Source organism: Schistocerca piceifrons, chromosome 5, assembly GCF_021461385.2.
Source record: "Schistocerca piceifrons isolate TAMUIC-IGC-003096 chromosome 5, iqSchPice1.1, whole genome shotgun sequence".
Lineage (NCBI taxonomy): Eukaryota > Metazoa > Arthropoda > Insecta > Orthoptera > Acrididae > Schistocerca > Schistocerca piceifrons.
Window position 1 is genome coordinate 161,633,369 of NC_060142.1, and position 16,924 is coordinate 161,650,292.

Genomic DNA, 16,924 nt, shown 5'->3' on the forward strand with positions numbered 1-16,924 from the left:
TGAACACGCTCGTCTATTACGCTCGAAGATTTGTTTCATAATGAGCACTGCATTTACGCTCTTCGACTCGGACCAGAACTGGTATCCAGTTGCAAGATAACACTCTCCCAACAAACATCATGCCGGCCTTTGTGGCCGAGCGGTTCTAGGCGCTACAGTCTGGAACCGCGCGACCGCTATGGTCGCAGGTTCGAATCCTGCCTCGGGCTTGGATGTGTGTGATGTCCTTAGGTTAGTTAGGTTTAAGTAGTCCTGAGTTCTAGGGGACTGATGACCTCAGATGTTAAGTCTCATAATGCTCAGAGCCATTTTTGAACAAACATCATAGCAATCTTTACCGTGTCCAGTGCGATAGGCGAAGTATACGAATATTTTAATTAGCCCAATAAGCTGAGAGATTGTTCATAACACGTGTCGTTCCTATGCTAATTAATTACACTAATGGAAATAGGAAATGCTACAACATGAACAAATTGACCGAACGCTACCAAACGGTGACTCCAATACTTCCATGGATTTTACATGTGCTGATAAACATTTTGTCGTAATCAGAGCTTATTTTTACGAGGGCTAATCAGAAAGTCTTTGTCCCTATTTCTTAGCCAAATTACGTCTGTAAATGCAAAGCCATCATATCCATTTCCAGTGGGGGTCCTTTCTTGAACCGGCCAGGACTTATCCGCCGGTAGTTCTGCGACAAACCGCTGCTGTCAATGTTGAAGATGGAGGTTGTGCTTCACACGTCCACGGCGTAAGAGCAACCAAGTGTGATTCGTTTTTTATGGGCCGAGCAACGAACCCCCATCGAAATCCACAGAGAAATGCAACTCGTGCATGGGGAAAAATGTCTCGTTCTGATAAGTGTAAGCCGGTCCAAGCGGTCGAGCGGTTCTAGGCGCTTCAGTCCGGAACCGCGCTGCTCCTACGGTCGCAGGGTCGAATCCTGCCTCGGATATGGCTGTGTGTGATGTCCTTACGTTAGTTAGGTTTAAGTAGTTCTAAGTCTAGGGGACCGATGACCTCAGATGTTAAGTCCCATAGTGCTTACCATTTGGACCATTGATAAGTGTAAGAAGAAGAAGAAGGAGGAGGAGGAGGAGGAGATGGAGGTGGAGGTGGAGGTGGAGGTGGTGTTGGTAGTGGTGGTGTGAGTTTGCAAAAGGCCATCAAGATTTCAATGACACTGAGGGTTGGGGAAGGCCGTTTTCGTTACAGACTGAGGACATTTCCTGCCTGGATGTAATGGTGAAAGCTCACTAACGAGTGCACGTCACTGACATTTCCCGCGAGCTTGGCATTTCGTATGGGTGTGACAACGACATCGCTGACGAACCGTTAGATTTCCGGAAGGTTTCACGTCGGTATGTGCCTAAGCAGTTGGATGACATAATGAAAGGCAAGCAGATGATTTGTTGACTGAATCATCTGCAACGGTATGCCGTAGAGGGTGACAGTCTCCAGAACCGCATTGTTACTGGCAATGAAACGCGGCTACTGCATTTCAGGCCGGAAACGAAGAAACAGAGCACAGTGTGGAAACGTCTGAGTTCGCCTGTGACAAAAAAATTCCTAACGGTGCCATATGTTGGGAAAGTGATGCTTAACCGTCTTCTGGGATCGCCGTGGACCGCTCCCGTTGAATTTCATGACAGTAGATGCAACTGCCAATGCCGACAGTTACTGTTCCACATTGTCATGTCTGTGGGCTACCTTAATGGAGAAGCGCCGAGACATTCCCGATGTGGATAACGTGGTTATCCCACACGACAATGCGAGGCCACATGTGGCAATCAGAACCGCCGACAAGCTCCGATCATTTCACTGGGAGATTCCGGGCCACCGACCATACAGTCCGAATCTCGTTCCTAGTGATTCCCAAGTTTTCGGCTCACTGAAGAAGTTACTGGCAGGACAGCGATTCACGAGCAACGATGTAGCCAAGACAGCAGTCCGACGGTGGTTCCACTCATGGAAGAAGCCACATACATTTATTGCTGCAATGGGATAAATATCTGAAAAGGTGTGAGGACTATGTGGAAAAATAGCGTAAGACGTGTAGAAGAGTACATATGTTGGCACTTACCTGTATATACCTTATTTCGGCTAATAAAAAATAGGGGCAAAGGAATTCTGGTTCGTCCTCGTAGTACAGAAAAAATCCAGTCTTACAGATGAAGAATGGCGTGATTACGTGATTGTTACTGAACTTTAGCAGGTGGAGATCACAATATGGCATACCCAGAGGACGTCCAAGTGTTGTTTGTCGTCTTAGTTAGGACTTTGAGAAACGTCGAATCTTTGATGTGACGGACATACACTACTGCCATTAAAATTGCTACACCACGAAGATGACGTGCTACAGACGCGAAATTTAACCGACACGAAGGAGATGCTGTGATATGCAAATGATTAGCTTTTCAGAGCATTCACACAAAGTTGGCGCCGGTGGCGACACCTACAACGTGCTGACACAAGGAAAGTTTCCAACCGATTTCTCATACACGAACAGCAGTTGACTGGCGTTGCCTGGTGAAACGTTGTTGTGATGCCTCGTTTAAGGAGGAGAAATGCGTACCATCACGTTTCCCACTTTGATAAAAGTCGGATTGTAGCCTATCGCGATTGCGGTTTATCGTATCGCGACATTGCTGCTCGCATTGGTCAAGATCCAATGACTGTTAGCAGAATACGGAATCGGTGGGTTCAGGAGGGTAATACGGAACGCCGTGCTGGATCCAAACGGCCTCGTATCACTAGCAGTCGAAATGACAGGCATCTTATCGGCATGGATGTAACGGATCGTGCAGCCACGTCTCGATCCCTGAGTCAACAGATGGGGACGATTGCAAGACAACAACCACCTGCACGAACAGTTCGACGACGTTTGCAGCAGCATGGACTATCAGCTGCGGTTACCCGTGACGCTGCATCACAGACAGGAGCGCCTGCAATGGTGTACTCAAGACGAACCTGGGCGCACGAATGGCAAAACGTCATTTTTTCGGATAAATCCCGGTTCTGTTTACAGCATCATGATGGTCGCATCTGTGTTTGGCGACATCGCGGTGAACGCACATTGGAAGCGTGTATTCGTCATCGCCATACTGGCGTATCACACGGCGTGATGGTATGGAGTGCCACTGGTTTCATGTCTCGGTCACCTCTTGTTCGTTTGACGGCACTTTGAACAGTGACGTTACATTTCAGATGTGTTACGACCCGTGGCTCTACCCTTCATTCGATCTCTGCGAAACCCTACATTTCAGCAGGATAATGCACGACCGCATATTGCAGGTCCTGTACGGGCCTTTCTGGATACAGAAAACGTTCAACTGCTGCCCTGGCCAGCACATTCTCCAGATCTCTCACCAATTGAAAACGTCTGGTCAATGGTGGCCGAGCAAGTGGCTCGTCACAATACGTCAGTCACTACTCTTTATGAACTGTTGTATCGTGTTGAAGCTGCATGGGGAGCTGTACCTGTACACGCCATCCAAGCTCTGTTTGACACAATGTCCAGACGTATCAAGGCCGTTATTACGGCCAGAGGTGGTTGTTCTGGGCACTGATTTCTCACGATCTATGCACCAAAATTGCGTGAAAATGTAATCACATGTCAGTTCTAGTATAATATATTTGTCCAATGAATACCCGTTTATCATCTGCATTTCTTCTTGGTGTAGCAATTTTAATGGTCGGTAGTGTAGGAACATCATAGTGTCAGAACGCACAGACAGTTGGCTAAGCGCAATGACTGCAGGACAAATGGTGACGTAATGAACCCAGGGCGACAGTGTGGCGAGACCTGTAGACTGGGCTCTTTAAGAAGAGCCACACCACGAGAAGATCGCACAATTGTTCGATTGCTTCTGACGAATGGACGGATGACAACAGCTGAAATCAGGGAACAAGTTACAGGCAGAGTAGAGTCTCAACACGAACCATTTGGAACAGTCACAGAAAGCTGGGTTGAGATCTCGATTTGTAGAGTTGTCTTGCGTTGTTTGCGGCTTGTACCAAATTGCAGACAACAGGGCGTGCGTGGTCTAAAACTAGTCAGCTGCAACATGGAGTGGCATTCTTTGGTGTTCAGCGATGTGTCTTGCTTCCTTCTATTGTCGGTCAGATCAACAACAACATGTTCATAAACAATATGGTGAAAGGCTATGGGGAACAGCAAGTTTTGAGATCGATACCTAATCCACTCCTGAAGTCACGGCGTGGGACATGACAGCAGGACTGATTTCGTAATTGTTGACGGGAGGCAAATGCTATTTAGTATGTGGCAAGAGTGTGATCACAGTTGTTATACCCTTCATGACTAACGAACAAAGCGGATATTTCAGAAATGTTAAGAAAAACCCACTCTGCTGATCACAGCACAAACGCCTTGCGGAATGTACGGGCCATTGACTAATCTTAGATCTCCTCTTTTGTCACCCACGGGGCATGCTTTTGATGCAATGGGAAGACGCATACTTAAAAAATAGCCTCCAACCAGTAATCATCAAGAACTGACACAGCATATTAAGAAAAGGTGACGCCCAGAGGTTGGCTGCTTTAATGCCACAACCAATACATGATATTTACTGGACACCAGTTCGGAATTGAATGAAAGAATAATCATTTAATGCCCGTTACGTGATGAGCATCTGAATAAAGTTTTGATAAATACCGGAATGGTGTAACACTTTCATTTCCGTCAGTGTGTCAGACACACACTTTCATAGTGTTCGTTTCAGAGCTTAATGACCATAGATCGCAACTTGCCCGTCATAAGCTCTATTCGTTTTTGCCGTGATTATAAGCAAAGAGATAAGCTACTGTACAGAATATAAACTAAGGTGTAACCAATATGTCTTTCACATCCAGAAAGCATTTCCAAAGGTGAAGTCCGTGTTCCGGAAAAATCACAAGATCGGCAGGGACTGAATACTAGAATCATTTAGTTCATGGCTGACATGCCTGCAAAACACATGACCTGTTGATATCCATTGATCACACAGGAGGTAAAATCATTTGATTCAGGTTATAAACATGTAGAGGAATCGTCATATATGTTCGAACAAATAGTTGACCATGGTCTAGAAAAGTACGTACGGTCCCTAGCTAAATAATTAAAGATTATAGAGATTCACATGGCAACGTCACGAACGAAAGGTCAACAGACAGAGTTTATGACGGCATTGAACAGGTAACTTACTGTGTAAAAGATGACGTAAATCTAATAATCATAGAAGATCGAAGCGTTATAGTAGGAAACGGATAAAAGACAAGGATATGGAAGAATATGGGGTTGGCAGTAGGAATAAGAGAGTAGAAAGACTCCCTGAGTTCTGTAGTAAACATCATCTAGCAGCAAAGTCGCCAGAGAAGAGGATGTAAGTGGGAAAAGCGTTAGGACACGTGAATATACCAGCTGGTTTGCATCTATGTCAGACAGAGATTCCCAAATCAGATATCGGTTTGTAAGGCGTTCACAGGAGCAGATATAAACTCTTACGACAAACCTTAGTTATGCCTGTATCTCTCTGATGACTTCTAAACTTCACGGAAGGTCTCCTGGGTAAGCCGCTGAAGTAGCAAACGTATTGAACATTTCGCTGCAGATTGAAAGATTTGCCATCAAATGAGAATGAACTCTGGTTCTAAGTATTAAAAAGAGACATCAGGGAAAAATGGTGCACATTTTTATGGAGTTGGAAGTAGAAGTTGCATGGTTCAAGGATACATTACAACAGATATTAGGACTGGCAAAACAACATACAGAAGCTGACTAATCGGACAGCATTGTACTATTGCTAGATGTTGATGGAGAAGTGAGAGAAGACCACGCCTGTTGTGAATTACAACAATTTTGGCAGTCCATTAGGCTTGTCTGATGGAGAGCCTCTATTCGAGACTTCCATTCTGGATGTTATAATGAAGTCTTTTGGTGCAGGTGGATCCTTTCGACCTGCCACCAGAAGAGCCGTCTTCCATGACACTTTCTGTTTGGTTGTCGCCAACCCTCTCGTCTTCTGGTAAATTTTACCAGCACATGTGAATGAATTAAAGTGCTACCTTCTAAAACAATGTCTAAAATATAGAGATAATTAATGTACGTGGCAAGGCGATCCTGAGGTAATCTGGTGATAATGGGCAACATAAACAAGCCATGGTTTACGTGAAGTGTAATTTCATTTTACTTATTTTCACTGAAGAAAGAAACAGAAACTCTCTGTAACTGTCGACTGAAAAAAAGAAAAATTATTAAATTTATTTATACAAGACCCAAGTGTATATCTGCTGTGCGACACTAAAAATGTATATAATTGCTACGCTGGCGATGAAGTTGATTGTAACTGGTGTTCCAGGCTATATCTATGTCACTGTGAATGATATTACTGTATTAAATTTTCTCATAGGTTGATCAGCAAGGCTCTACATGTTTCTTAGTTGACTTACGAGTTCAAGTTCCTCTGTGGGACATGGAATGATTACCTCCACTCACTTAATTTAAATCTTAGACTTTAATACGCATTTTACTTGGCGGTAATTGTTACTTCTACTGCTTCGTCAATCAACAACCTTTCTTTGTGGTGATTCTGAAATAAGTTACTTCTGTTTTCTATTTCATACTGGTTTATACGCAATTCATCATCTAACATGTAAGAGCACTGTTCGCAATTTGGTGTAACAGGGTTACATTGTATTTGATGCGCTGAAGAACATACGTTTACATACTTTTACATTACTATAAAAATAGTCCATCCAGAAAATTTAAAATCACCCATTGAAGATGTTTGTACGTCGTTGGCTGAAAATAAAATTGGTCACAGTGTGCATAACATCAAGTTTACACTTGCAGCCATATTTCATCCTACAAATCAGTCACAAAATTTTTGTGTTGTGATGAAGATAACTGTGATGTTTATTATTCACATTGTTGTAGGCATTCATTATCGACGATAGCTATATAGTTAACAATTTAAGCATTGGCGTTTAAAACCGTGAAAAACAAGCAGGATATTAATGTTTAGAGATTTATTAAGGCTATACATTGTACATTGAAGTGGAATATGTGGTCTTCTCCTAAACCTTTTTACACCGAGAATTAGTTTTCACACAGATCTCCTCTTCGCTCTGAGATGAAGACCGGTCGCCGGCATTAACACTATGGATAGCGGATCGTATTCGATAGGAATTTCAGTCTCATCACATTTCTGGAATTCGATCTTTGACATGAGGTGTGCAAGACCGATTTTCGCCTGCAAGAGACCAAGTCGCATGCCTGTGAACAAAATAGAGGTGTTTAAGTATTTCATTCTGCAATGTGTGCACAAGTTATGAGATGTGTGAGAGGTCCTATCACTGGTTAATTTTTCTTTATTTTTTACGTTTCGGCCGGGCCCGCAACGTAGAATACGTCACAATATGTTTATATATTTATTTCTGATTTCTGCTACCAGTCACTTTTTTATTTTATGTTTAATCCAACATAATACAACGCGTTTCGAACATGTTCTGTTCATCTTCAGGCGTTTATACATACATACACACATATATACAGAGAAATGTTACTTAAAAATAAACAGTCTTTAACTAGATTAATCTAGAACTCTTTCTCCATTATCTAGTTTAAGGCTGGTTATTTTTAAGTAACATTTCTCTGTATGTATAAACGCCTGAAGATGAACAGAACATGTTCGAAACGCGTTGTATTATGTTAGATTAACCATAAAATAAAAAAGTGACTGGTAGCAGAAATTAGAAAGAAATAATTATCTTGCACAGTCACGGTTCACAAACAGCACATAGTTCAATTTGCTGTGCTTCTTGCTTACTACCAGCTTGTTTCGCCTATAGCCCTATTCTCAATCAACGTCTAATTGGAATAGACGGCCATACGGCATCAGTGAATAACTGTTGACTCTCTGTTTGTTGCTAGATTGTTAAAAGTAACGTAATTTCTATTTGTGTAGAATTTTTTCCATGAAGCACTTTTGACAGCCAGATTGTCAGTTTATACTCGTTGATGCTTTGTATTTAAACATGTTCACATTCTTACATTTCATTACTGCACATTAAAAGAGATATTCTGTAAAGCGTTATTCACCTGCTCAGTATGTACACTCCTGGAAATGGAAAAAAGAACACATTGACACCGGTTTGTCAGACCCACCATACTTGCTCCGGACACTGCGAGCAATGATCACACGCACGGCACAGCGGACACACCAGGAACCGCGGTGTTGGCCGTCGAATGGCGCTAGCTGCGCAGCATTTGTGCACCGCCGCCGTCAGTGTCAGCCAGTTTGCCGTGGCATACGGAGCTCCATCGAAGTCTTTAACACTGGTAGCATGCCGCGGCAGCGTGGACGTGAACCGTATGTGCAGTTGACGGACTCTGAGCGAGGGCGTATAGTGGGCATGCGGGAGGCCAGGTGGACGTACCGCCGAATTGCTCAACACGTGGGGCGTGAGGTCTCCACAGTACATCGATGTTGTCGCCAGTGGTCCTCGCCAGTGGTCGGCGGAAGGTGCACGTGCCCGTCGACCTGGGACCGGACCGCAGCGACGCACGGATGCACGCCAAGACCGTAGGATCCCACGCAGTGCCGTAGGGGACCGCACCGCCACTTCCCAGCAAATTAGGGACACTGTTGCTCCTGGGGTATCGGCAAGGACCATTCGCAACCGTCTCCATGAAGCTGGGCTACGGTCCCGCACACCGTTAGGCCGTCTTCCGCTCACGCCCCAACATCGTGCAGCCCACCTCCAGTGGTGTCGCGACAGGCGTGAATGGAGGGACGAATGGAGATGTGTCGTCTTCAGCGATGAGAGTCGCTTCTGCCTTGGTGCCAATGATGGTCGTATGCGTGTTTGGCGCCATGCAGGTGAGCGCCACAATCAGGACTGCATACGTCCGAGGCACACAGGGCCAGCACCCGGCATCATGGTGTGGGGAGCGATCTCCTACACTGGCCGTACACCACTGGTGATCGTCGAGGGGACACTGAATAGTGCACGGTACATCCAAACCGTCATCGAACCCATCGTTCTACCATTCCTAGATCGGCAAGGGAACTTGCTGTTCCAACAGGACAATGCACGTCCGCATGTATCCCGTGCCACCCAACGTGCTCTAGAAGGTGTAAGTCAACTACCCTGGCCAGCAAGATCTCCGGATCTGTCCCCCATTGAGCATGTTTGGGACTGGATGAAGCGTCGTCTCACGCGGTCTGCACGTCCAGCACGAACGCTGGTCCAACTGAGGCGCCAGGTGGAAATGGCATGGCAAGGCGTTCCACAGGACTACATCCAGCATCTCTACGATCGTCTCCATGGGAGAATAGCAGCCTGCATTGCTGCGAAAGGTGGATATACACTGTACTAGTGCCGACATTGTGCATGCTCTGTTGCCTGTGTCTATGTGCCTGTGGTTCTGTCAGTGTGATCATGTGATGTATCTGACCCCAGGAATGTGTCAATAAAGTTTCCCCTTCCTGGGACAATGAATTCACGGTGTTCTTATTTCAATTTCCAGGAGTGTACAGTATAACTGCCACAAGTAATACCAAGTAATGGAAGTGAGCACAGGAAATGCTGATACTTACCCACGCAATTGCGTGGCCCCTCACCAAACGGGAGGTACACATACGGGTGCCTCTTGGTCTTCTCCTCCTCCGAGAAGCGCTCGGGGTCAAACCGCTCCGGGTCAGGGAAGTACCTGGGGTCGTGGTGCAGCGCGTAGATCGGAACGGCCACTGCGATGTCCTTGTCGACGACGGCTTTACTGCCTGGTATCTGATACGAGCGGGTCGTCTTCCGTGGTAGTATAGTTATCGGTGGGTATTTCCTCAAGGTTTCTGCAATAAATTCGAGATGTGTAACAAATTCCTACATTATTCTCTGTGATAGTGCTACAACTAAAGCAGGAAAACGTCCAAGACGTACAGTGGTACGCAGTACAAGTGTACAGTAGGTCGCAGGTTAGTGGGATGCAGCACGCTCTTTGTATGAGCGACATTACAACTTGGAACAGAGAAGTAGTGACCAATATGTTGCAATTCACCATCAACACATACGCTACACTGGTGCCCAAGTCCACAAAACAATGTTCACTAGAGACTTAGGTACAATCTGAAAAAGAAGATAATAGAAAGAACAAAGATAGCAGTCACTGAAACTTAGTATCAAGACTTCCCTACAAACAGGAATTGTGCTAAATGATACCTCCTTATCGACTAACAAGGTGGGACAAATAAAGGTGGCCCGGAGAACAGAGGTCTAGTGTACAAAGTAACACTGCAGAGGAAAGGAAATACAGTAGTAACTTGACTATAACAGATGTTGGGCCCTGGTCAGCAAGTTTCTGGAGGCGGATCGAAGCTGGACTGCTGGAATTGCTGCAATCGCATCCGAAATGTTCTGCTGCATTTCTTGAAGGCTATGTGGGTTTTTGCGATACACGTTAGACCTGAGGGCTCCCCACACAAAGTGATCGCATATGACAGATCAGGTGATCTGGATGCCCACCTAGGGCCACGGCCAGACTGACCTCTGCCAACAGCTCTTCAGGCGTGACGACAGTGTAAATGTGCTTTAAGGTTCGGCCGGCTACATGGGCAGTTGCTCCATCCTGTTGGTGTTTTCCTTCTGATTATATGCATACGTTCACGGCCAAACGTGTCCACTCGTCCGAGGCATTTTAATTTGCCCCAACCTGTATTCTGGGTAAACTAGCAGCGGTGCCCTGACTGAGTTCTTTGGCGCCCTACGAGAGCGAACGTCTTCTGGATGGGTACTCTGGAGACGCCGCGCCAGCGTAAAGTAAAATGTGGGGCTTGGCCGGACAGTGGTGGTCAGTTCACTAGCGGCTCGAACACGCGAAGGTTGCCCTGGACGGTGGAGAGCAACAATGTGCAAATGAAAAAGGTTTTCCTCTTTAGAGGTGGATACGTGAAGGATAGACAGAGCCAATGTTTTCGTTTCCTCCGTGGCATCTCCACTGCTCGTGTGGAAAATTCAGTCCGACAAAGCAACGTTATTTGCCACGGAGGCGTTGCTAGGGGACCGAGTGGCCGTTACGATAGTCAGACAACGAGTTAATGGTGAGCTCCTGTCCGCTTATTGGATAATAACTGAGTTGTCAAACGCGACTGAACTTAGTGGCCATCGTGGGTGTTCCATCGCCCCATCACTGGTGAGTAATTTTATTTTTCTAAGGGGGTATCAGCGCTAACTTGTGTGTGTTTTGGCTGATTTAACTATGCCAAAGTGTTGCACTACCCGAGAGGTATTTTGTCGTAAATGGCGTCTGTTTGAAACTTCTCAAATTAGTATTCGCTTAAAGGCATGCTGTTTGATAAAAGAAGGTATATAATAACCTATTACTGACTGGTAAATTTATTCATGTGATTAATCGATGCTAAAGAGTCAAGGCTAATTCCTTATCTTAAATGAATCGTAATTCAACGAGTTGTAACATAGTTGTTTTTCTGCTCTAGAGCTCTAAAAACTAACTGTTTTTATTCCAACTATGAGCAAATTACCGGGATGGCCTATTGGGACAAATGTCGAATGTGACACCCAATAGTCTGGGGTAAGACTCTTGGGGCGAGGCCTTGGCGTTCGTCATCTACTGGGTGAGGATTTTGGTATAAAGCAAGCAGGATCCCAATAGCACCACATGACTATCATGTGAGAATGGAATCGATGATTTCAAGAGAATCATACTCAATACCATACCGGATCTCAGTGATCCCACAGAATTGTCGTGTGAATATGGAATCGATGAGTTCAAGAGGGTCATAGACAATGTAATGCTGGATCTCAATGGCCCCAGATGACTGTCATACGAATATGGAATCGACGCATTCAGGAGGGCCGCATCCAATCCCCTGCCGTATCCCAATGACCTCAATGGCGCCAGACGACTGTCATGTAAATGCGGGAAACAATGCCTTCAGTAGGCCGGATCTCAGTGGCCCCACACAATGGTCATGTGAATACGGAATTGGTGGGTTCAGGAGGTTCATACTTAGTGCCATGCAGGATCTTAGTGGTCCCACACGACTGTCATGTGAACATGGAATCCAATGGCTTAGAAGGGCTGTGCAGGATCTCAATCGCCCCACACGACTTTCGTTCGCTGCGTTGTGCAGGATCGTCCAACCACATTGCTTAGATTCAGTCAAGGAATGGATTTATTTATTTATTTATTTATTTTTTTGTGCAGCAAGATAGGTATCTACATGGATAGTGCGACGAGGAACGGAACAACATACACTGTCAGCATGAGAGTCATTTTTGCAGTTTCTGTTCACGTGACAGCAGAGAAGAAAGTTGTGAGCCCAACGACAACACTGAACACAAGAGTAGCACCACGTCGTCTTTTCCCTACGTTTCTGCACAGCATCATTATGGACGTATTCATGTGCCGAGGCTTCGAGAAGAACGAACGCTGCGAGATTGGGTTGATCATAGTCATAGCGGCCCATTATCTAATGTAATGGTATGGAGTGGCATTGGGCAAACAACATGATCACATCTCCGGTGGACATAGCCAGTAATTTAGACAGCATGCTGTACATCTATGACGTGTTAAGCCTGGTGGCTGAGCCCTGTCTTCGAGGTCACACTGGTGTTTATCTTTCAACAATGTAATGTATGACTGCATGTTGCCCGTGCTTCCTGACCCACGATAATGAAGAAGGTGTTCGAGATTTGCCCTGGCAAGCATGTTCTTCACATCTCTCACCCACTAGAAACATCTTGTTGTGGTTTGCCCAGTGACTGACTCGCCACCATCGTCAGCCACTACAATTGATGTACTCTCATAGAGCTGAAACAGCATGGAGTGACATACCTATATCGATCATTCAAGCTCAGTTGGGCTCTATGCCCAACCAGTGTTATGACCATTGTTGTTGCCAGCGGTGAAAATCGTGTGTACTAATTTTTCTCCCTGTGTATCCTTACGTCACCTCTTAATTTGATAGTGTGTTCTTCCTAAGTAAATCTTCCTTATTTCCTATGGTTTCTGGCATTGGAATTTTAATGGCAACGACGTTATATTAATAGAAATGCTGTCTGTAAACTGAAGAGCAGCAGCGCTCGTGGTGAGGAAATAACGTTTCCCGGAAGAAGCACAGAATGTACTCGCAAGATACGAGCACCGCACCACCATATCTACACAATTTGCTGGAAACAAATGAAAATTTGTGTTGCTAGTCTCTCCCCGTTCAGGAATCACATCACTGCGAGAGCACTGTGGACAGCGACAGTGGGACATATGGAAGTTTAGGACTCTCCGTGAAGTGTGCTCGGATAGCCGAAGCAGTTAAGGGGACCGCTCGAATAAACGGGAAATCCGGGTTCGAGTCCCAGTTCAGTACAAATTTTCATTTGTTCCAGTAAATTTTATAGCTGTGGTGTCACCGTATTCGCAATTTGCGAATACATTTCATGCTTTAATATGGCTATCAATCGCCAGCAGCAGAGATAAGCATCCATCTTTACGCTGTCAATCACAGACACCGCATTAATGTATCCCGTATGAAGGTTACAACTGCTGTAGATTCACGTAAAAATTTGCTTTTAAGTCTAACACTGTAGTGCAAGGCAATATGATTTTTTTAGAGTCTGTTGCTGCGCGTTTCATGTGTTAGTTACACCAACTCATCGCGTTAGTTCATTGATGTGTTTGCCAGTAAAATGTGTATCTCCCTAGTAAAATCTTTGCTGGTTATGTAACATAGGGTGTTGTTCTCAACAACGAGAAAAGTGCCCAAAGAGCTGTAATAAAGAACATTTTTACATTTTTATTCACATGCAGTCAGTAAATCCATATTTCGGTTACTATTCACCTGATTCAAAGGCATGTACCTCTAATACTTCCGCAATAGCTATGCTGTAAGGTGCTGAAAAATCTACACCATATACTTGTTCTCGATCTGCAAGCGAAAACTTCGAGACATGGTAAGAATTCCGCTTTTGAGTGTATCTCATCGTATCACGCAGTGACATCCAACAATTAAAAAAATATAGTAATACTTTCATATTCTTAGGAATAATTGCACTGTACGGTGAGGTAAACACTAACGAAATACATCCATCCATTTGGGAGGAGATAATGCAGGTTCAGATTCATTCAGATGCATTATGTTGTACTAGAGCGTACTGAAAAGTAATGCCTCCGATTTCTTTATGCGGAAACTCTTATGGTTTTTTAAATAAAGCAACTTTATTAACATTGTACATAGTTATTCTTCTTGTCTACATATTTATTTCTCAGCATCACCCTGGCGATGAACAGATATCTGCAAACGAGACATCGGTTTGTTGATGCCGTCACTATAGAATGTTTGATTTCTTTTGACAGACCCACAACCATACCTCTGCTCGCAGGCTTCATCACTATCAAAGTGAGGTCGTTCCTTAAGTTTTGGAAACAGATGAAACTTGTGTGGGGCCCAGTCGGACGATCAGTGACAGAGAACCTAAGGCATCTGATTGTTGTTGCACAAGTCGCAGCGATCGTGTGTGTGGTCTGCCAGAGTCGTGCTGAAGGACACGGAGCTCCACGTGTGGACGACCTCTTCGAGTTGGTACTTGCAGTTTTCTGAGAGTCACAGAGTACACGACCCAGTTGCAGACTACAATTTGGAGCCCTCTGACGACAGGGGAATGCAGCTTGCTTCAGCATAACGAGATAGTCGACCGAATAATATGCATGACATGTAATACCTCAGTCAATCTTGAGAACAGAATAAAAAAATTCGGAGGCATTACTTTTTCAGCCCGCCCTCGTCTGTACCCGTCAGTCTATGAAGTTCGAGGCTGGATTAATAAAAAATAGAGAAAAATAAAAAAGTGGTTTATTGCTTCAGGTGTTCTACACAGCCTCCCCTCACTTGCGTAATACGCGCCGAACTTTCATGAAACCACATTGAATTGTGAGAAAAGTATTTTTTTGGGATGTTCAGTTTGAATACCACATTGGCTTCAATGTCCGTTACGTCGACAAAGATTTAACCTTTCACATAAATTTCTGCACTTTGTCATTTTGTGGTGGGTTCGTAATGGGAACACCAAGTCCCGTTACCCGTCGTGATATATTCCAGGGCACAATTTTCCAAATTTTGCATTTAATTAACGTGCGCCAGGTTTCTGCGCGTTTTAGCTTCTAGTATACGAGTCAAGGTGTGCGGGTCATACTTCTCACAAAATTTTCTGTTTTCTAAACATTCTGAAGAATGTCTTGAACAGGTGATTTTTTTAGATGTTGCCCCATTGCAATTAATACTTCCTGCTCCTCGCAACTGGCTGGTTGAATGTACATCTGTTATATGCAGTTGTTATTTCAAGCCGCCGCCCTCGTTCCTGAACTGACGTTGCTTTTCTTTGGAAGAGATTTCCAAAACCCTGAGAAAATGAGATTTTCAGTCGAGCAGCAAGACACCTGCTCAACGCTTCCATTACGTCTTCATCGAAGGTGAATCGATGGGCTTCGATACAATCTTTAAGTGGATCAAACAAATAGAAAACCGACGGTGCGAGATCAGTACTCTATGCATGCATATCGTGAAGAGTTTTGACCTGGGCGGCCTGCGATATGTAGACACGCGCTGCCATGTAAGAAAAATAAAATAAAATAACGCTGATTGACAATAGATCTCGACGTTGTGTTTGTACTAGTTGCTAAATGCACCACGAAGCGTTGGCTGGTTACTGTTGACTCCTTTTATAGGTAATGTTCCAGAACTGACCGTTGTGAGTCCCAAAAAACGGTGATCATCGCTTATCCTGCAAAGGATCAACTGTTTAATTCCTTTTATGCTGGATATTCCAGAGTGTTTCCATTCCATACTCTGGGGTTTGCTCTCTGTTTCCACCAAGGCTTTCTTTCGGAAAGATTTCACCTTCATTAGCGCGATGGTCAAGTAGCTGCCAACAGATTCTCACACCACTGCGCTGGCGTTCTTTGTTGAGCTGTTATGGGACCCATTCTTCGCAAATGGATGATGTCATATGCGGAACGAACCGTGCATTTGGTTTGCACTTCATCAGCAGTCACTCCTCGATTACTCAAAATCAGGTCACGGACTTGCTTAATGTTGGCATCAGTAGCGGATGTGACTTGACGTCGTGCTCCTTCCTCGACCTTCACGCTTCTTCGGAGGCTTGTGAAACACTTCGCCCAGGTAAAACATTGCCTCCATATTGTGCTGATAGTCTTCTATGGACATCAGCTCCTATTGCACCTTCAGACCACAAAAAAACCGGTTGTCGAATGGTGTTCTTCATTAGTGCAAAGGTAGACTGAAGTGGCAGTGTTTACTTCAGAAGAGCGCAAAGCCAACTGATGTGGCTACGCTTAAAACCAGGCGAGGAGATAGGTGTCATCTGGCCGTAGGACTTATTTGACCTTAAGAGTCACTTTAGAACATCTCTGAAACAAATAAAGGAAAATCAGTTTTATGGCTCTGTGGTATCCTCTGTTGTCTTGTAGTCAGTAAATGCTGACCGTGTCAAAACATTCAGAAGAGAAGCGGCCGATTACTTGCATCGTGATACCGACTATCTTGACAAACGATTTGACTTTGAAGAGAGCGTGTACAAAGCTTTCAAACCATTTCCACTATCAGGGAAACAGTGCCCAGTTTCAGAATTCATAGAAGTGATTTCTCGATATGAACTTCGTGTAGACGAGGATTTGACGCTCGAAGAATGTGTGCAATTAAACAGCTCTCTCAAGGAAGAAGAGAACTTTTTTAAGCTGAAGTCAGATGATAAGTGGATAAAACTTTTTCGTAGCTATGAAAACTGTGAAAACCTATTCGCAGTTGTCTGTTCCGTGTTTTCTACCCAGTATTCCACTGCTGCTCCAGAAGAAATTTCAACCTTATGAGTAAAACTTGGCGAGCTCAGACAAACC

The 16,924-nt window shown here is 44.6% G+C and overlaps 1 protein-coding gene across 1 annotated transcript in view; it reads right to left on the bottom strand.

Moving 5' to 3' along the window:
* LOC124798835 (cytochrome P450 6k1-like) overlaps positions 1 to 16,924 on the bottom strand; it is a 97,691-nt gene that overhangs the window by 33,770 nt on the left and 46,997 nt on the right. Inside the window, exon 6 of the mRNA XM_047262366.1 lies at positions 9,600 to 9,851. Coding sequence (XP_047118322.1) covers positions 9,600 to 9,851 — 252 coding nt within the window. The remainder of the gene's footprint in view (positions 1 to 9,599; positions 9,852 to 16,924) is intronic.